This window comes from Drechmeria coniospora, chromosome 01 (assembly GCF_001625195.1).
Source record: "Drechmeria coniospora strain ARSEF 6962 chromosome 01, whole genome shotgun sequence".
NCBI lineage: Eukaryota > Fungi > Ascomycota > Sordariomycetes > Hypocreales > Ophiocordycipitaceae > Drechmeria > Drechmeria coniospora.
In genome coordinates, this window is record NC_054389.1 from 9,864,725 (window position 1) to 9,883,074 (window position 18,350).

The 18,350-nt window shown below is 58.0% G+C and overlaps 6 protein-coding genes across 6 annotated transcripts; 4 read left to right on the forward strand and 2 right to left on the reverse strand.

Moving 5' to 3' along the window:
* Window positions 1-317: 317 nt before the first annotated feature.
* Window positions 318-757, forward strand: DCS_02610 (uncharacterized protein; the record flags this gene model as incomplete). Its single annotated transcript, XM_040799937.1, has 2 exons — window positions 318-535; window positions 643-757. 2 exons carry the CDS (start codon window positions 318-320, stop codon window positions 755-757), a joined length of 333 nt encoding a protein of 110 aa, XP_040660820.1.
* Window positions 758-5,114: 4,357 nt separating this feature from the next.
* DCS_02611 (uncharacterized protein) lies at window positions 5,115-7,121 on the forward strand (the record flags this gene model as incomplete). The annotated part of the gene is made up of 4 exons (XM_040799938.1): window positions 5,115-5,689; window positions 5,746-5,883; window positions 5,938-6,602; window positions 6,658-7,121. The coding sequence occupies 4 exons, from the start codon at window positions 5,115-5,117 to the stop codon at window positions 7,119-7,121; spliced, it is 1,842 nt and encodes a 613-aa protein (XP_040660821.1).
* A 928-nt stretch (window positions 7,122-8,049) lies between these two features.
* Window positions 8,050-8,875, reverse strand: DCS_02612 (uncharacterized protein; the record flags this gene model as incomplete). Its single annotated transcript, XM_040799939.1, has 2 exons — window positions 8,050-8,774; window positions 8,845-8,875. The coding sequence occupies 2 exons, from the start codon at window positions 8,873-8,875 to the stop codon at window positions 8,050-8,052; spliced, it is 756 nt and encodes a 251-aa protein (XP_040660822.1).
* A 1,056-nt stretch (window positions 8,876-9,931) lies between these two features.
* DCS_02613 (uncharacterized protein) lies at window positions 9,932-10,234 on the forward strand (the record flags this gene model as incomplete). Its single annotated transcript, XM_040799940.1, has 1 exon — window positions 9,932-10,234. The coding sequence occupies one exon, from the start codon at window positions 9,932-9,934 to the stop codon at window positions 10,232-10,234; it is 303 nt and encodes a 100-aa protein (XP_040660823.1).
* Window positions 10,235-11,430: 1,196 nt separating this feature from the next.
* Window positions 11,431-12,596, forward strand: DCS_02614 (Mediator of RNA polymerase II transcription subunit 19; the record flags this gene model as incomplete). The annotated part of the gene is made up of 2 exons (XM_040799941.1): window positions 11,431-11,671; window positions 11,809-12,596. The coding sequence occupies 2 exons, from the start codon at window positions 11,431-11,433 to the stop codon at window positions 12,594-12,596; spliced, it is 1,029 nt and encodes a 342-aa protein (XP_040660824.1).
* A 1,482-nt stretch (window positions 12,597-14,078) lies between these two features.
* On the reverse strand, window positions 14,079-17,300 carry DCS_02615 (binuclear Zn cluster-containing protein; the record flags this gene model as incomplete). Its single annotated transcript, XM_040799942.1, has 6 exons — window positions 14,079-14,838; window positions 14,920-16,156; window positions 16,363-16,689; window positions 16,763-16,827; window positions 16,895-17,022; window positions 17,109-17,300. 6 exons carry the CDS (start codon window positions 17,298-17,300, stop codon window positions 14,079-14,081), a joined length of 2,709 nt encoding a protein of 902 aa, XP_040660825.1.
* Window positions 17,301-18,350: the final 1,050 nt, after the last annotated feature.

Here is an 18,350-nt window from a genome sequence, read left to right on the forward strand (position 1 = left end):
TTCCAACTCCGAGGTGCTTGTTGGGTATCCCAGCCCATCCCATCCCGCCTGCCATCGATTCAGGAAGGAGGGCAGGCTCTTGGTTAGCAAATGCCGTTTCCGCCAAAACTCCTCACTCAAACCATCACCTTCTGCAACTTCTCCCACCAAATCACCACCAGTCCGTGCGTCGATTGGGTTGCATCACCACCTGCTTCATCCAGAAAGTCGGCCAACGCTTCGCGAGCACCTTGTTGCTTCCGTTCTCCTACCGCATCTTCCGCACGAGACCTACTGTGCACGATGGAGGAAGGCTAACAAGATGAGCATTCCTAGCCATGTACCCACCTCCACCTACCTACCCAGGACACGTATACGAGCAGGAGGATGCCTACCGTGCCAGTACCGTACATGGGCATGAAGTCGGTGGTATGCACGTGTTCGTCGACAATTGTGCCACTGCTTCGTACGAGCACGAGCACACCGCACGACTCGTCGCCACTGCCGGCGGTGTTCTTGTGACCGATGACTCGCCGTCTGCTGGACCGTGCCCCGGGTATGGGACTGCAGTACACCTACTTGCATGCACCGCCGTGGTCAATTGCGAACTCCGGCAGGGACCGACATGAAGGCACCCACCTGTTGGCCTTGCACGGCTGCCAGGCCAGGCCAGGCCTTTGACGCTGTTGAGAATCTTCCGGCGTGGTTGGTGGTACCCGCACTCCCCAGCCACGGGTGCATGAAGAAGGTGGCCATCGCTGAGCTCTCAGGCTCCTGATCCGCGAGCTTCGGACGATTGCGGCGATGCAGGTCGACATCACTATGCTGTCAATAAAACGACGAGTCACGGAGGCCCCGTCCTCTCATCTGCCGGCACCATTGGTGCTGGTTTGTGCCGCGCGACGGTCCATGAAGAACGCTTCGCTCCGTACCGGAATGGGCTTGCATCGAAACCGGATGTGCTCCGTACAAGGAACGAGGTTGCGAATACTTGCAGGCAACTGCGAGCGTCGCAGAGCCGAGAGCTTTAACGGTAGTCTGTACCGAGTACACTGGCGAGAGAATCGGTACTGCATATAATAAGGGAACGGAGCACGCAGGTCCAGGTCCACCCATGCCCCTAACACGAACGGCATCCCGGTCGTCACAGATGCCGGCCAATGCCACCAGCACTAGCAAGTGCTGCCGAGGCCATCCTGGCTTCCGAGCTGACGGTTGCCTGCTGATGCGGAGACGCGGCCATCGGACCCCTGGCCCTTCCCTTGGTGTTGATGACGACGAAAAGGCGAGCCGGATTCTTCTCGGCCAGCCTGCGAGCGAGCGCCATTTCGCACTCGTATTCACCGCGTACGCGCACCCTCGTACCGTGCCTGTGCGCCCTTGCTGCGCGCAAACTCCCACTAACTGAGCGTCACTGTGGCGTATTCCAGGACAGGCGCTGCCGCTGCTGGATAAATTGCGGCCGGGCGGGAACGCAGAAACGAATGACGTTCATCCATCTTCTTCCTCACCACCTCGCCGCTCACGGCCGGCATTCCAGAATGGCAGCGCTACTCATCGCTCCGGCGTCTCGGGTGGCGGCCAATGCTCGAAATCGATATTAATGGATACGGTATCCATAGCTCGAGCCTCAATCTGCCGACCTGGCCCAAGGTCAACCTTGAAACGGAGTGGCGTTCGACTCGGTTGCATTGACGTGGCACCGCGGGAGCACCTTTGCCTGCAAAGTGACGACCAATCCTGCGGCGCATACGAGAATGAGGAGCAGCCCTCACGACCGCCTACTGCTGCGGCAGGGAGATGGATGCGTGATACAAGCTTGCACCTTACTGTTCTGGAGACGAGAAATGAAGGACTGGATGACGACGGCCAGCGATCCACCACCTCAGCCCTCCTTCGCGACCATGCCGCCAAGAGCTGTGACCTGCACATGTATGCAGCAATACTTACTTACTTACAGCTAGCTACCTGCGAGTGGATGGACTCTGCCGCACCGTGGCCTCGCCAGCGACGGCGGGTCTCTCAACTCGACCAACGCTGGTCGTGCGACGACACTTGCCACATGCGCACGTGCGAGCGCATACTGTGCTCGTGGTAGCTGGGCGGCCTTGGGACGAAATATGCGCATCGTCTTCCTCTCTTCCCTGACCCCTCTCCCCTGGCTTGGTCGGTAATGAGACGGCGTCGGTGAGTGGCCCTTGCACGTTTCAATCGTTTCCCTCGAGATCATGGCATGCGTCGTCGCTTGGCCTGCCTGACTGCCCGCCTGCCTGCCTGCCTGACTGCCTGACTGGGCCTCCGGCAGGACACGAGCTGCTCGGCTGCAACCTTGAACGAGACGAGACGGCTGCGGGCTGGTTGCTCACACCGGCGGACGCTAACACGACATCCGCGCACCTGGGTACGACGAGTCCAGAGTGCATGTACGAGCAGCATGATGCGCCCTTCACCTGCCTGCACCTGCATCGAAGCACGCAACATGTGTGGACGCACTTCCCTCTCGAACCCCACCAAGCCTCGCCCGCCCGTTGGCAGCTTGGCAGAGTCGCACACCATTTCAGCCTGCCCTCGTCGTCCTTTCGATCCGCCCTCATCAGCCCACGCATCAAAGGCGTTGCGGAGTGCCACGGGGCTGCATCCGGCCCACGCCCAATGAGCAGCCCCTTCTGCCACTGAAGGAGCCGGACTAGCCTGCGTGACTTGCATGGCAGACCGCGCCGCTTGATCTCCGAGCGACGTACGGAGAACGGGTGCGATTCTGCTCAGGGCCGAAGCACATGCACTCGCAGGTACAGATACAATCTCTCCTCGAGCTCGCGGCGTCACCCTCTTCTCATGCCGCCGCCGAAGCCCATGAGGATTCCTCGGCGGACAGGGCGCAAAGCCGAAACGCGACCCTTGTATTCTGGAAGTCCACGACCAATGGATCAACGTGCTCCGTGCAGATCCAGGGCAACGTCGGCGGACGGTGGGTTGTGTACGGTGTGCGCATGCTGCCTGCTGCTTTCGTCGCCCCCCATATCCCTCTCCTTTCTCACGCTTGTCCATGGCCATGGCCCCCGATGCATGACTGCTGCTCCCACATGCGCTCGGCACAGTCCATGGCTGGCGTGGCAGGGAAGCTCGTTGCACAATAACGTTGCCTCTCCTTCACCTCAATTCCCGCGCGCGCCCCTTTCGCCGCTCTTCCTTTGGTACACACTTCCCCGAGCGCTCGTCTTCGAAGTGTTGCATGTACTGGTACATTCTCGAACCCTGCCATGATGAGACGCCCCGAGGCATGGTGCCACATCTCTCGACGGTCCCTGCTGCCATATTACTCGCATCCACCCATGAACTTCTCCCACCCCGATACCTTTGCCTCTGTTCGGGTATGGCTCTCGGCTGTATCCATGGGTCCATTGTGACCCGACATGCTTGAATCCTGGTTGCTGACCCCAGCCCTCCCACCCCCCCTTTCCACGAATGCCAGCAACACTATCCGCACGCGTGCATTCGTAGGCGTGTGCCTACCTGCGTTTGCATGTAGTCGGATGGAATACGGTACATACTGATGCACAACTCATGCTGGACGTCGCGCCCCTCCGCTTCCATCTTGCCCTCCCCATTGGTCCTGCACCAAGGCGTCCCGGAGGCGGTCATGCGCTGGAGGCTCGGAGCGACCAGTTCGACGCCAGTCATGGAATCGAGAACCAATGAGCAGGTTGCGGACGAGTACAAGATGGTTTTTTTGCTGCGGAGCCGCGATTCCTCGTTCAAGGATCCTGTCAACTCATCCGTGGCCCCTCGCCTGCTGGACTGCTTGGCTGGCCGACTTCGTTGGCTTCATGAGCCAGCGAACCAGAGTTGGAGTGGATGTACCCCCCGCCGGTTTCCTCGACTGTGGCGCCGTCTTTTCTCCTCTGGAGTCCTGTCGAACCATTGTCGCCGAGCGAGCTTGTACACACGTACACTACCAAGGCTCATGATCAGCAACGTTATTCGCTTATGCATTGACGGCGATTCAGGCGTATGCGGCATGACTGAACGATCTCATGTACCCGTTCGCATACAAGAAACCTCTTGAGACGACCACGACGAGGTATTCGCTCCGTTGGCTCGAAACGCCGTGTTTGACCCAGTCGGCTCCAAAGCTTGACTCCCGAACGTACTGGCCGTCCCTGTGCCTCTGCAAACCGCACGACCAGGAAGAGTCTTCATCACTGCTCGTCGCCCGGCATATGCTCAGGAGCCGGCCTTGACGAGTCTAGAAGTCTTAAAAGGGTACACCGGCCATTCACAAACACCCTCCATCACAGGCATCCGCTCCCCCCACAGGCCAGCCTCTCCAACGATATCCGCTGCTGGGTACAGGGAGGGGTAGCTGCGGTCTCGTCGACGGTCCCTGACTCGACCGTTTCTGCGTCGCGTCCAGAGTTCTTCATCTACATCCACCTTCCGCACGCTTCCTATCCTGGAATGTAACTGGGTCGGAAGCAAGCATCTGGTCCTCCTTCGTGGTGCCCATGTTGTCAATCGCAACGGAGATTCACTATCGCGGGGCCCTTCAAAGCCTTTCGAGCATCATTTAGATATCATATCCCCGCAATATTGGACAGACTATTGTTGATTTCAGTCTACCCTCCATCACCGCCAACTTCGCTGTCGGGACGTCAGGATCTGCCGGTATTTCAAGGACCTTGCGACACCATCGAGCGAGACAGCTTGAACCGCTCTCTTCTACTTCTTGGGTCTTGCCGTCCGGGAATCAAGCATAGTTCAGTTGCTGCTACTCTCACGACGAGCATCCTTCGTCCAAGTTGTTCGGTGCGACCGTGGCCGTCGAACCCTCCTCTCAACCCAAGAGGGCTCCGGTTCGTTATCACGTCAAGACTCTCATTATATCAAGCCACGGCTGGCAGCTGTCTGGAAATCGTATGATATACCTCGTTTCAATCACAAGCCGGCGTTCTTGGAATACGCAAACCCCACGACCCCGTCAACGATTTCGTGACCGCCGATTCGCCACGTAGTCCAGCAGCAACATATCCGGTTGAAACTCACCAATGACCATCACTCGCATTTGTTCCACTAATACTAACTATTGGCCCCTTCACAACTACGGTTTGTCTGCTCGCAGACCACAGTGTTCACTTATGTCAGACCGATACGACCTTCCACACCCGGTTCAGCCAGACTGGCAAGGTCAGTACTCGTATCTTCCGCAGCATGAGACGGGCATTTTTTCAAAGACCTTCGGAGACAATCGCGGATGTACAAAGAACAACTCTCGAAGGACGTATATAGCCGGCCAAGGAGGGCAATCTTGGGTGGAGGATCGGGCAAAGACGGAGCAAACCTGTCGCGAGCCGCGCGGCACTGACGATCAACCAATACTGAAGAAGGAAAGAAGTCACGCGCCAGAAGAACCTCAACACTCCTGCGCGGAGGAGAAACCCGCGATCGTAGATCGTGGAGACAGCCTCATCCCCGCCGACCCCTTTTCAAAACAGTCCGCATCAAACCACTTCCGCACCGTCTTATCAAGGGAAGAAGCCTCGGGTACGAGATCAACACAAAACGGAGCGGACACGAAAGAGGGAAGCATGGGAGAGGACGGAGATTTCGATGGGGAGGATGACGAGGTAGCGGAAGGTGATGGCGATGTTCCTGGACGGCCTCTGACCATGGCAGAACGACTGGCTGCGCGACGCAAGATGAAGAGATTTAGGTGGCTACACTGCCCTGGACATTTGCTCTTGAAACTAGTTCGCTGACAGCATCCAGGCTCACGCACCAGCAGACAAGATTTCTTATGAGCGAGTTCGCGAAGCAGCCCCACCCCGATGCCGCTCATAGGGAGCGCCTATCGAGAGAAATTCCTGGTCTGAGCCCTCGACAGGTACAGGTCTGGTTCCAGAACAGGTGTGTCGCCGCGGTGAAGATGCAACTGCTGGCATGCTGACCCTCGGCTCGCAGGCGCGCCAAAATCAAAAGGCTCACTGCTGACGATCGAGACCGAATGATGAGAATGAGAACGGTCCCGGACGACTTTGACAACGTCCAGGCCCTTCACTCCCCGTACGGCGCGGTCCAAACGATCGTTTGCCCTGCAGCATCTGGGGAAAGCATGAACTCGTCGTATGGGAATGACGTGCCGAGACCGCTGATGATTGACGTTCGGCGAGAAGAGGATGCCTACCTCTCCCCAACAGGACTGACCCCGTCCTTTGGTGGAATCGAACTTGGCCAATCTACTGGAATGGAAAGCTCGGGCATGCTTTCGCCGCTGTCGTCCGCTTCCCACGATAGATACGTTGCTCAATCGCGAACTGTGCATGCTCACGCCGGCCATCAGGGCAGCTTAGAGAGTATTGCGAATGCCGGTCGTGCTGGATTTCGACAGAGACAGCAGCCGATGCACTTGCGAGAATCCATTTCAAGATCCAGGACTGACTCGATACAATCTCCGCTACGCACAAGCTTGTCGTGGAAGCCAGACTCGCTCGAGTACCCGATGTATCAAGGAGAAAACAACGCAAGCCCTTCGATGAGTGAGCGTCACCAAACCAGTTTCCAGACGAAGCAGCTAGTCACGACAATGGGCAGTGCGGTCGGGGGATGTGAGTCGCAGAACTACTCAAGTACGGTTGTGGTGCTCACGTCTCGAGGATTGATTTGCTGATGAATGCATTTCAGGTGGTAGCAATCAACCAGTCGTCTCGGGACTGGGTTACATTCAAATAGAGCAGCCGTCTCAGGGCCGGTCGCGCGCGAGGGCTTCGTCAGCCTCGCTCCCATTAAACATTGATTTTGGATTTCGAGGCACTTATAGGCCAGCTGGCTCAGGTCTAACGCCGAGCCCCCCTTCAGGCGAGAGCCGCACGCAAGGAGCAGCGCTGTTGTCGAAGCAGGATGACACCTCGGGCTATTCAGTTGGCCACCCGCCAACTCCCCTTTCGGCGCCTCTGAGTCAAACATCTTTGCGAACGTTCAACAGCAGCCGACTTGGTCCGACGGATTTTTCGGCTCCCCAGATGAGCGCCCCGATCACGGCGCCTAGTGACTTTGGGCGAGTTTTGACCGGAGGTATGACGAACCAGCCGTCCTCGGCCACAAAGCGGTACTTTGGTGATGGCCCGATGGGATACAGTCCGGGGTAGTGATCTTTTGTTCGCTTTCTGATGACGCCCTTGATCCATCAGACACTGGCAGCGTGACATGAGCCTGCAAGGGTTACATATCTATTTTTGTCAGTATGGTGTTCTTTGCAGGTGTAACAGCGCAAGATTTTGACCGATGCGGTCATACTGTTACTGTTACACTGCAGCGTTTTGCCAAGACCTAGATGAGTTTTGTTTCTCGCATCCTGCCACGCCCTCTTCTCAACAATTGGTTTGATGACATGGCAGAGTCATGGTGCCGGAGTATTTACAACAGAAAGCCCCGACTAGGACATCATTTCTGGGAGCTGGCCAGTCGCAGGGTTGCATCTGATGACTGGTCGGGTTGGAGATAAGTACAAGCATGGAGAGCCAAATGTACCTAATTATTTCGCCGACAGGTGTTTTCGTCGTCCGGTTGGGCGGCAACCCTGCCGAATGACTGCAGAGCATTCCAACATCGTCTGCGTACACCAATATGGAGATTGAGAGAACGCAGCAAGTCCTCCTATTTGTGGTGTCAAGCTTGGTATAATGGCCTCCTCAGTACACGGTTTCGGTCACGCCAGTTCGGATGTTACCTACTGGTCCAGCTGAAAGGAGGCATTCGAAATGTATTAAGCTCACGACGCATACCTTTCGTCCCTGTTCCATATGTATTTGTGATGGCATGCCATTTTCTTTCTGGCACTCGCCGAGCCTGTTGGGTTGTGACCCCGATGGCGAGGTGGGCCGTGATGTTTGGACTATGACGATGATAAGCGAGGGGCTACCAAAATACAGCACAAAGGAAGAGCGGATAGCAAACTCATGATGCGGTTATTCATGACTGTAGTACAAGTTTGATGAACAAGGGCGTAGTACAAGTATCCGTGTCAAATGGTGCCAGCTATGCTTGCTGGGCGTGCATAGTCCATCCAACATCCGTCTACCAATCAAATCGCTCTCCCCTTCTCTGCAAGAATAGGCCGACCTCTCCATCCCTTTTCCCGTTGATGATCTCCAAAAGGCCGTCGGCACTCGTCTGGGAGTCCTCCGCGCCCTCTTCCTTCCTCCGCTCGCGATCACCCTCGCCGGTCAAGTTGGTGACGACGTAACCAGGGCAGTAGGCCCAGACCTTGGCTCCCCAGGGGCGGTAGTTGGCGTACATGCAGGCCGAAGCCATGTTGAGGGCCGCCTTGGACATGCGGTAGGCCTCGGCGGGAATGGCGTAGTACGGGGTGCTATCGTCGAGGCGCAGGCTGATGGAGCCGAGGCCGGAGGATACGTTGACGACGCGGGCGTCGGCGGATTTCCGGAGCAGCGGCACCAGCGACTCGGTGAGGATGAGGGGCCCGGCGGTGTTGGTGTTGATGGTGTCGAAAATCTCGGAACGGCGGTCCTTCGGATTGGACAGGTAGATTCCTGCGTTGTTGATGAGGACATCGAGGACACCAAAGTCGGCCGTGAGCTTTTCGGCAGCCGCCTTGATAGAATTGTCGTCGGTCACGTCGAGCTGGATGAGGCTGATGCTGCCGGCTGGCTTCCGGGCCTGCAGCTCCTCGAGGGCTTTGGTTCCCTTGTCCAGACTGCGGCAGGCCATGACGACATGATTATCCGGTGAAGCATCTGCTATCGTGTAGGTGGCATCGTAGCCGATGCCCGAGTTGGCACCTACAAGGCACCCGTCAGAATTTGCCGCTCGTCAGGGAGAAAGGCAGAAAGGGTGAAAGGGAATACGAACCGGTGATGAGGATGATTTTCTTGCCCGCCATGATATTGTAGGACAGCACACTTTTGGCGAAGATTGTGCGATTTATATAGTTGTACAGAGTGATTCGCAAGTGAACCGTACGATGAAGAAAGCACGGGAAGATAGAGATGGCCAGTATTTCCAACCGCCAAGCAGCCGCAATTTATATCCACCGGCCAGCTCCTCCATGGTTCCTGACGGCTGGTTCAACGGTGGCGGACTTGGCAGGTCGGACATGTTGATGAACGCGGCGGAGCCCAGCGATTTCAAAGCATGTCTCGTCTTAACTCCGTTTCGCTGCCTATGCCGCTCTCCAAGAGACAGGGGAAACGCGAGAGTGGGCAGTCGATGTGGGATCGGGCACATGGTGCATCAGTCCATCAACGACGGAGTTGACCTGACAATTGACCAAGTGTGGCGTTCGGACTTAGCCATCGTCCATGTTAATGCCGGACCGTGGTGCGGAACTCAAGATGTTAGTCCGCATTGTGGCTTTTGACTCTGCTAGTGGTTCGAGGGTTGATTCCAAATCATGATTCGAAATCGTCAATTCAAGTCATGCTCCCGTATGGTCCACTGGAGGTTTGCATACGCAAAGCCTGGAGGCAATTGATGTGAGAAAGGCAGAGGATGACGAAATGGATGATGATGCAAGCAGACGTAGGATGTGTCGATATTTGATGGCATCGCAGATGGTGTTGAGACAGACATGTGATGCAAAGGCTTCCTTAATTGAGCATGCGCTGCAACGTTGCAGGTATCAATTATAGTTGGACGGTACCTGAAGAGTATGCACACTTGTGCCTGTGCAGTACTGTATTTTTACCTTTCAGCGCCTTGTACCACTGCGGGCACGCTACAAGTGCACGCCTACGAAGGCAGTCCTAGGTGCCAAGTATTTCTTCCACCGGCTTACCAAAACAACAGCACGTCATGGATTACCACCAAAAAGAAAAAAAGTCCGTCGGTGCGAAAGTCCGCTGCCAATTTTCCTCTTCATCATCATTGCCCCTGTCTATTTGGCCAATTACTTCTACAGTACTGCAGGTGCCTCGTCTATCATGCCAATGCAAAGGCAATGAACGGCAACATGCTGTCGCAGGTCATTACTGGCACCGTCGCGCAGACCCTCCGCGGTGCTCAAGGCGACGAAACTATCCTGGAGCTGCATGGCTGCGCTGAACGCATTTGCGAACGGAATTATCATGGTGTGCAGCTGGGGAGAGCCACCATCGTTGCTGCGCTCGTGGAGAATTTCCATGCATCAGCCGAAGCCAATTGCCGGAATCTTGCGCAATCGGGCATGGACAGCTGCAGAAGAGCTGCAGACGCAGGCCAGCCAGCCGGCTACGAGTGTAATCGGGAATCTGGCGAGACTTGATCAGTCTAAGCTCCAACGCCGCTTTGTCAATCAGCACGAGGGGTCATGTGTCAATCAGTTGTGCCGATGTGTCCTCCTGCAACCGAGTGGTTGACGATCCATGCGAGATGGTCATCGACGCTCCAAGGTGGTAGGTTTACCAGAGATAGGTATCATCATGTTGGAAGCCGTCACCGGACGCCGGTTCAACTCACGCACACACGTACGTACCTGGCAAGAAATGCGCAACGACGACGGCGCTCACGTCGCGCATCCATCGTCATCACACCCAAGTTCATGCGTTTGCAGCGGCCGCGAGGGTCGCAGGTAGGATATGGGAGCTGGGTGATGCGCAGATGCACTGCCTCGTCCCTCGCTTCCCTCGTGTTGGAACATTCATCATGTCATGGCATAATGTTACTTGCATCAGGTCATCACCGCATCATGGGTGCCGCACGTGGGGCCCTCGTGATGATGGTTTTAGGCAAGGTTATGGGCGTTTGTTCTTGACCGTCGATCAGGACGTCAGCAGCAACGGGGGGGGTTGATCGGAATCAGGCATCGCTGGCGAGTATATCGGATTTGTCGGTCTCGATTATTTTGTATGGTGAAGGAAAAGGAGCGGGAAAAAAAGCGAGGGTCGCAGATAAATAAGGTTTGTGGTTTTAGTTCGGTCACGTGACACTGATCCCATCTCGTCATCCATTCACCCTCCGCAAGTACATTACCCTTCCCTCCAGACGAGACTAGACGACCACAACGTAACGACTACATCACTCCGCTCTACCCTTGACGCTCGACGGTCGAACGCTCAGCCATCAACTGCCTGCTCACCTCGCATCGCCTGCTCTCGCTTTGCCTCACCTCTGCGTTCTCCGACTTCGTCTCCTCGATCGAATCATCCGCAATCGCCTGACAAGGCCAGCAGCCACGGATTGCGTACGCTCGTTCGAAGCCGGTAGCGAAGCGAAGCCCACAACAGCAGCACCCACGGCAGGCGGCCTGGCAGCTGGCACCACCCGCTGCATCGTGCAACGCCCTGCCATCTGTCGCCTGCCCTCTGGCGTCGGCCCTCTGACGTCTGGTCTCCGACGGCCCGAAGGACGGGAACTCGAGAGGCACCCGAGGCTCCCAACATGTCTTTCCATCCTCAGACGCCCCAGAGCCCTTGCCACCCCTCGGCCGCGACGGCCGCGACATCGGATTTCATGTCCACGATGAGCCTCTCCGCAGGCTCTGCGGCCGTGCCCGCCGCCACTCTACCCACCCCAGCCCACAGCGTCAACGGCGGCTCGCTGGTCGACACGCACATGACGGACGACTCTCCACACAAGCGAAAGCGATCTCTGGACGACGTCGGCGATACCGGCCATCAGAAGAAGGTGCAAATCGACGCCAAGCTCGGCATCGACGACCTTCACCTCGACGTCGGCGAGAAATACCTGCTCTGCCGCACTGGTATGTCTGCTTCCTCCCCCTCCCCGTCCTCTTCCCCTTTGTCGTCCCCATTCTCTCCTCGCGCCGTCCAGCGCTCTCCCCCGTTCGCCTTTCAGACGGCGCCGAGAGCATTGTTTGCTGACGCCGCGCCTCGCCAGCCCACCCAGAGTGTCTCCCCAGAACAACCGCGGACCTGTACGATATCTTTGGCCTCAACGACCTTGCCGCAGAAGTGGCCCGAGAGAAGCCGAACGGAGAGAAGAACGCGCTCCGCAAAACGTACAAGGGCCATATCAAGCGGCTGGGCGTGGCCGGCCACTTCGACGTTGTGAAGAAGAAAGACGGCGATTTGTCCGACTTCATGGCCATGATCCAAATGCCCGACCTGGAATGGGGCGTTCATCAGGTTAGAGGTCGAGATATTTCCGACGGCCTCTCCGAGGCCACCCGATCGGTGCTAGGTCGGGCGATGTCCATGACCAAGGGTCCAATCCCGAAAGCCGTCTGGGACGCTTCGGTCCTCGGCGACCTCGCTTCTGGAAACGGAGATGCGTCAAAACCCGTCTCCGCGAGGCCGAGCGCGCCTAACACGCCGAGCGCGAACACACCCTCGGCCTCGACGCCCAACCCGATGGGCCGTCCGAAGTCGCTTCTTCCGCCGGGCCATGACCCCCTGCGGCCTAAAAGGAACATCAAGAAGCGATCCTACGGCGACAGCAGCTACGAGGGCTACGGAGAGGGCTTTCCCGACGATGACGCCGGCGCCGATACCGGCTATTCAACCGGGGAAGGCGAAGGCGGCGCTAAACGGCGGAAGAAGGTGAGCGATTCCGCGTCGCCGCCGTCGCCCGGGGTGCTCTCTAACACGGACCAGAACCATGAAAGCACATCTCCCTATCCAGCCATACGCCAGCAAAGCTATGGTCCCGGCATGATCGGTGCATGACTTTTCTTGCCCAACTTTTCCAGAGCAAAGCATCTCGAGGGTCGGGGGATAAACAGAAACTTGAAAGCACACCTCTGCGTCCAGCCATATGCCAGCAAAGCCAACCACACGCCAACAAAGCCAGCCATACGCCAGCAACGCCATGCTTCAGGCATGATCGGTGCCCAACTTTTCGAAAGGAACAAGAGCGGAGCAAAGCATCTCGAGGTCAGGGGATAAACAAGCCTTGCGGCTACGTGACGGAGACTTGCGCAGTGACGTGACGATTCAGTGTAAGTAGCGATACTACTAGAAATTGAATCTACACGTTTGTCACCCCCACTGCACATGTTCCATCACTCTCGTACTGTAATTGCTCTCGCGTACTGTGCTTTGGTTCAGCCTGGAGCCATGTGACGGCAGTGAAATAGGCATTCCAAAGTATGTCTGCCCAGTACGCAATAGGTGTTGGGTCAGCCAACACCAAAGTAGGCGATGGTGGTTAGAGCGCTAATACTTTTTTTTAAATTGTATGCGCCTGATCCCCTCGGTTGCAATTGACACACCCACAGTGTAACGTCGCAGCCTTGCAACCCATAACAGTAGGCGAATGCTTCTTGGGCGTGCTGCACGCTGAATTGAGTTGTGAACTACATTAGCAATCTGCCGAATTAGGCCATGACACGCCGAAACCAACAACCCGCTGAATAAGCGTGCTTGAATACTACTAGCGTCGCACGAAATCATACCAAGTCGGTCTATGAACAAAGAGAACAACAAAGACGTCTACAACGTACTTTAAGCCTACGGTCCACAGATCAAGCCATTATCCTGCATATTCAGCCAACACCAATGTAGCACAAGTGCGCCGATATTGCAAATTTGTATCCGCCTGATCTCCTCTGTTACAACTATACTGCTACAATGCTATAACGCAGTCAACGCCCGTCATTATCGTGCCTGCTTCGTATGGATCCTATCGATTTCCGGCAGCACCCTCCAATGGGGGCATGTTCGGCATCTCATTCTCTCGTCAACGCTTCTGCTCGGCAAGTCCGTGCAGGTAGGTAGGTTTGTATGCATGTGCTATATATTTATCGGTACATACGAAACCTATACGTGACGCAGTTGGAGGACACCAATCTTCCCGGATATATATGATGGCAGGATGCCGATTCCATGGCGAGGTTCCTCTTGTCGCTTTTCAGCCTGGGTGAGCCAATCAGCCAATGACCCTACCTGCAGAGAGTGGTGAGATGGCTTTCAAAGGACAAGGAGGAGTCGAGAGTGAGCCCGTGATTGGGCGGGAATGGCGAGACTGCCCTGCTGCGCAAAGAAAACAGATTGAGTAGAGATGTGAGCATTCGTATCGCGTAATTCATCTGGTCGGTCTGTGGGGTATTTCTCCAACGGCTCGGCTGAACAAATTTTCGCTCGCGTCTCCCTCATCCCATGCTGCCGTTAGGCTGGGCGGGACACATTCGATCGGGGGCCAGGCGCTTTTCATCCCTGCATCCCCGGCTGGCCCTCGCCAAAGTTGCCGTTCTCGACCGTCGGATAGGCGCCACCGCTCATCTCGGCCCAGCTCCAGTCAAAGGTGGCGGGCAGGCCAAAGAGGTCCTGTGGAAGAAGAGGTTGCTGGAAGGGGCCTGACGCCATGGACATCGGGGAAGACTGCATCAGCCCCTGCATGGTCCCGTACTCGTAGGAATCGTAGTCGCCGTTCTGCGGCACCTGCAAGTCCTGCGGCCAGCCTGCCGAGGAAATCGACGGCGACGGCTCGGACGAGGCGGCGGTGCCTGGCCCGGCGCCGTACGAGCTTCCCCGATCGAATCTGGACCCCGGGGACAGGTGCGGCTGGCCCATCTGAAGGCCGTTGGCGATTGCCGCGGCCGAGGCTGTCGTCATGGCCGCTTCGGACCGTGGCGTTTCCGCCGCCGAACGGCTCGTCTTCAGATCGGAAGTGACGGCTGCCGTGGAAAAGGTTGGCTTGTTGGTCACGTCTCCGTTCTTGCGCTTGCGCCGCGACGAGTGCTCCTTCTCGGCGTTCTCGATCACCACCTTGGAGATGCGCACAAACTCGGAGCAGACGCCCAGCATGCGATGCACGCCCCCTTGCTCGGCTTCCTGGCCGAGCATGGAAAGGAAGGTGACGACGAGGCTCATCAGTCGCGTGTCCGACTTCGCTCTCGGATCGAGCGGGTTCTGGAGGATGTTGCTGAAGAGGGTCATGAGCGCCGAGACGGGAAAGTACAGAATCAACCTGGGGGTGGTGTTGTCAGCTGGTCAGGCCATCGACGCGGGGAGGAAATCGGGCGGCGGCGGCGGCGGCCGGCAGACGCACCATACGCAGCTAAAGTCTCCCTGAGGCACGTATTTCAGCAAGGAAATGGACGCCCTCGCGGCCGCCGTGCACAAGGCGGCCGAGGAAAAGACCCTCGGGTTGAGCGGGCGGGTGTTGAGGCCCTTGATGGCGTAGTCGGCCAGCCTGCTGGTCCAGAAGCCGTGGTGGATGGACATGCGGTGGATCGTCGTCAGGCAGTTGTAGTAGGTGAAGTGCAGCATGACGACGTGCAGGATCAGCGGCGTGTGCGACGCCTTGATCTCGTACTCGGGCCGGAAGTCGATGGGTATGTTTTCCTTCCACTCCTCGAGCTCCTGGTCGAGCTCGCCGATGGTGTTGAGGATCTCGCCGGGCGTCTGCTTGCTGGCCTTGATGGAGTAGAGGCGCCGGTAGACGTTGCCCTCGATGACGGTGCACTCGCACATGACGCGGAAGAGGTTCATCTTGCCCTTGCCGTCGGCGAGAGGGATGTTTCCGATGTTGTCGGGCGGGTTCGCGTCGGGAAGTTCGACGTTCATGTCGTCGTCGTCCTGGGCCGCCGGTCGGCCGGAGCGAAGCGAGAGGTCCTTGTCCAGCATGTAGGCGATCCAGAAGACCCTCTTCCGCTGCTCGATCTCGATGGGGTTCAGGTTGAAGCCCGTGCCACGCCTGTGCAGGCCGATGCTGTTGGCGAGGCGAATGGCGGCGGCGATGAGGAGCGACGTCGGCTGCGGGTTCGGCGTTCCCTGCATGAAGAGGGCCATGCCCAGCAGGGCCTGCACGCTCAGCAGGTCCGTGTTTCGCATCGTCAGCTCGGAGAAGACGCCCATGGCGTTTTTCAAGAAAGCCCAGGCCTTCTCGTCCTCCTCCTGCGGCACCAGATTGCTCATGACGCGCAGGCGGTGGGCGATGGCCAGGGCGCAGTTGAGGCTGGCCCACCAGCCAGATCCTTGGTAGGGGTCCTCGGAGTACTGGCGTTCGACGAGGTGCATGAAGGTAGGCTGGTGGAAGAGCGGAAACATGCAGTTGAAGTTCTCAAAGTAGTCCTTGAGCAGGGACAGGGCCTCGTCCCTGGGCGGCAGGGGGCGGAAGACGGGTCGCTGGAAGAGGTCCCGGAAGACTTCGGGTTTCCAGTTGTTCCACTTGTGATCGTCGACGGACACTTCCGAGATCATCCTCGCGAAGGAATCGTCGCCCGTCTTCTCGTTGACCCACTGAATCCCCCTGGGGGAGAAGATGGAGAAGCCCGAGGAGGATCCTGGTTCTGCGTGTGAGCCTCGGCGAACGACGGCTGGGGACGGGACTGGACCGGGAAGAGGAAGGGGAGGGATATGGGGAAGGGAAGGCATATGAGGAAGGGAAGGCATATGGGGATGGGGAAGGGGGGTAATGGGGAAGAGGAAGGGAACGTGGAAGGGAAAGGGAATGGTGAAGGGGTCGATTTTCCTCGGAGCAGCGACGCACCAATGTACCGCGTCTCGCCGCACTGGTTCGTCACCAGCGAGCACATCATCTCCGACAACGACTCGACTTCCTCGTCGCCTTGGCTGTCGTCGGCCGGCGACATGGACGTGCGCTTGTCTTCCTTGTGGCTGCTCTCCTTGACGGGTCTCGGCGAGGGGAGAACGCTCTGGGGTGTCAGGGTACTCGGGGCCTCTTGAGCGGATGGCGCCAACGAGGGCGAAGTCGGGACGGCCGAAGTGGCGGCCGACACGTGGCGAGACTTTTCCGACAGTCTCTTCTCGAGTTCGCCGAGATCGGTCGCGCCATTGTCGTCTTCGCTAAGAAGGCCTGACGGAGCGGAGGGTCATCATCAGCGGTGGGTGGGGAAGCGGCGAGGGGGCCACGCGGGCGGTGCACGAACCGGAGAGCTTCAGGAGATGCTCCATCCGACCCAGGCGATTCTCGAGTCCTTCGATGTACTTGGCGCTAGCGAGTCGATTCATCAGCGCACGCAGCTCAGCCATGGGCGGTCGCGACGGCACGGTGTCCGTACCCCTTGGGTGGGCTTCGCTTCTTCTCGACCTGCGTAAAGACGCAGTCGGTCTTGTAGTTGATGCAGTGCGTGCAGGCCGGCAGCTTTCCGTCGCACTTGATCTTCTTCTTGCGACACATGTCACAGGCCTGGGGTCGAACGGGCCCGTCAGCAGACCGCTCTCTCGACGGCGGGAGCAGGACGGGCGGAGCAGGCCTCGTGGTGGGGGACATACCCTGGCGATGCGCCTTCTCTTGGCCTCGTTGGAATCCTCCATGAGCAGGCTGGAATCGGAAAACATGTGCGAGGCAAGCTCCGGCGGCAGTTGCGGTATGCCTTCGGTCCCGTAGCCGCCGAAGATCTGGGGAGGTTGGTTCATCATGGGCGGCGGCACCATGCCGGGGATCTGAAAGGACATTGGGTCCATGGCGAAGTTGGACACGGCCGGGGAGCAAGCAGGCAGGAGTTGGAACGAGCTGGCCAATCGGCGGGGATTGTCGGGCACGAACTCGCCCTGTCGACAACAGCTGCCGACGGAACGAAGCAGACGGGGATGAAGGGATGGACCCCCACCGAGGATGTTCCACAGCACGTCGGTGGTGATGGTTCGGAACTCTCGGTTGTTGGGTTCCCGGCCGTGACGTGAGCAGCCAGCCAATGGCGGTGCGGAAGCCGCGGGGGTTCCAGCCGGGCGACGCCGGAGACGACGAAATCAGCTGCCGGAGTGCTGGCGTTGATGCCGGGGTCGGTGTCGGTCGGGTCACTGTCAGAATCGGCGTCGGTGTCGGGCGTCGTTGTCGGGCGTCGTTGTCGGGCGTCGTTGTCGGGCGTCGGTGTCGGTGTTGGTGTTGGTGTTTGTCAGGGTTGCCGTCGGCGAGTTGGTGTTGGCGGTGACGACGTCTGGACAGGAGCCGAATGTCTCGCCTTGCCACAGGCGCTGGCCTACCCTACCCCCAGGTGCTGAACGGGGACCACATTCCAGGGGAGGACAACCGGGGGAGGGGGGGGGGGGGAGGAGGGGGGGTGGCGGGGGCGAGCGAAAGCCTGCAGTGGGTCTTGATGCTGGGCGCAGCTGCGATGGTGCCCTGAGCCTCCGATCCTTTCTTTAGGCCATTGGCCGTTGCCGCATCATCCCTGGCCGTCGTTTCTTGGCCTCTCACCAGACGAGAGAGATGCAAGCAGGCAAGGCCAGGGAATGAGGGGCGACTTGGAAAGCTACCAGCAGCAGCAGGCGCCGCAACCAAGTCTACGGAAACACCATGTGCGATGCGTGGATGTGCGTGGATGTGCGTGGATGAACGTGATAGGTACCTAGTACTGTACAGCTCGGGTGCACCCAGGGCACTGTGGGAGATGGCATGGCATATGGCGCTTCAGGTGAATGGCCGCCATAGGATTACAGCCTGCACGCCGTAGGCTGGTCCACAGTGCCTTGCAGTGTCCAGCGCCAGGCTGGTTGTCGGCTGCGGAAAGCTCC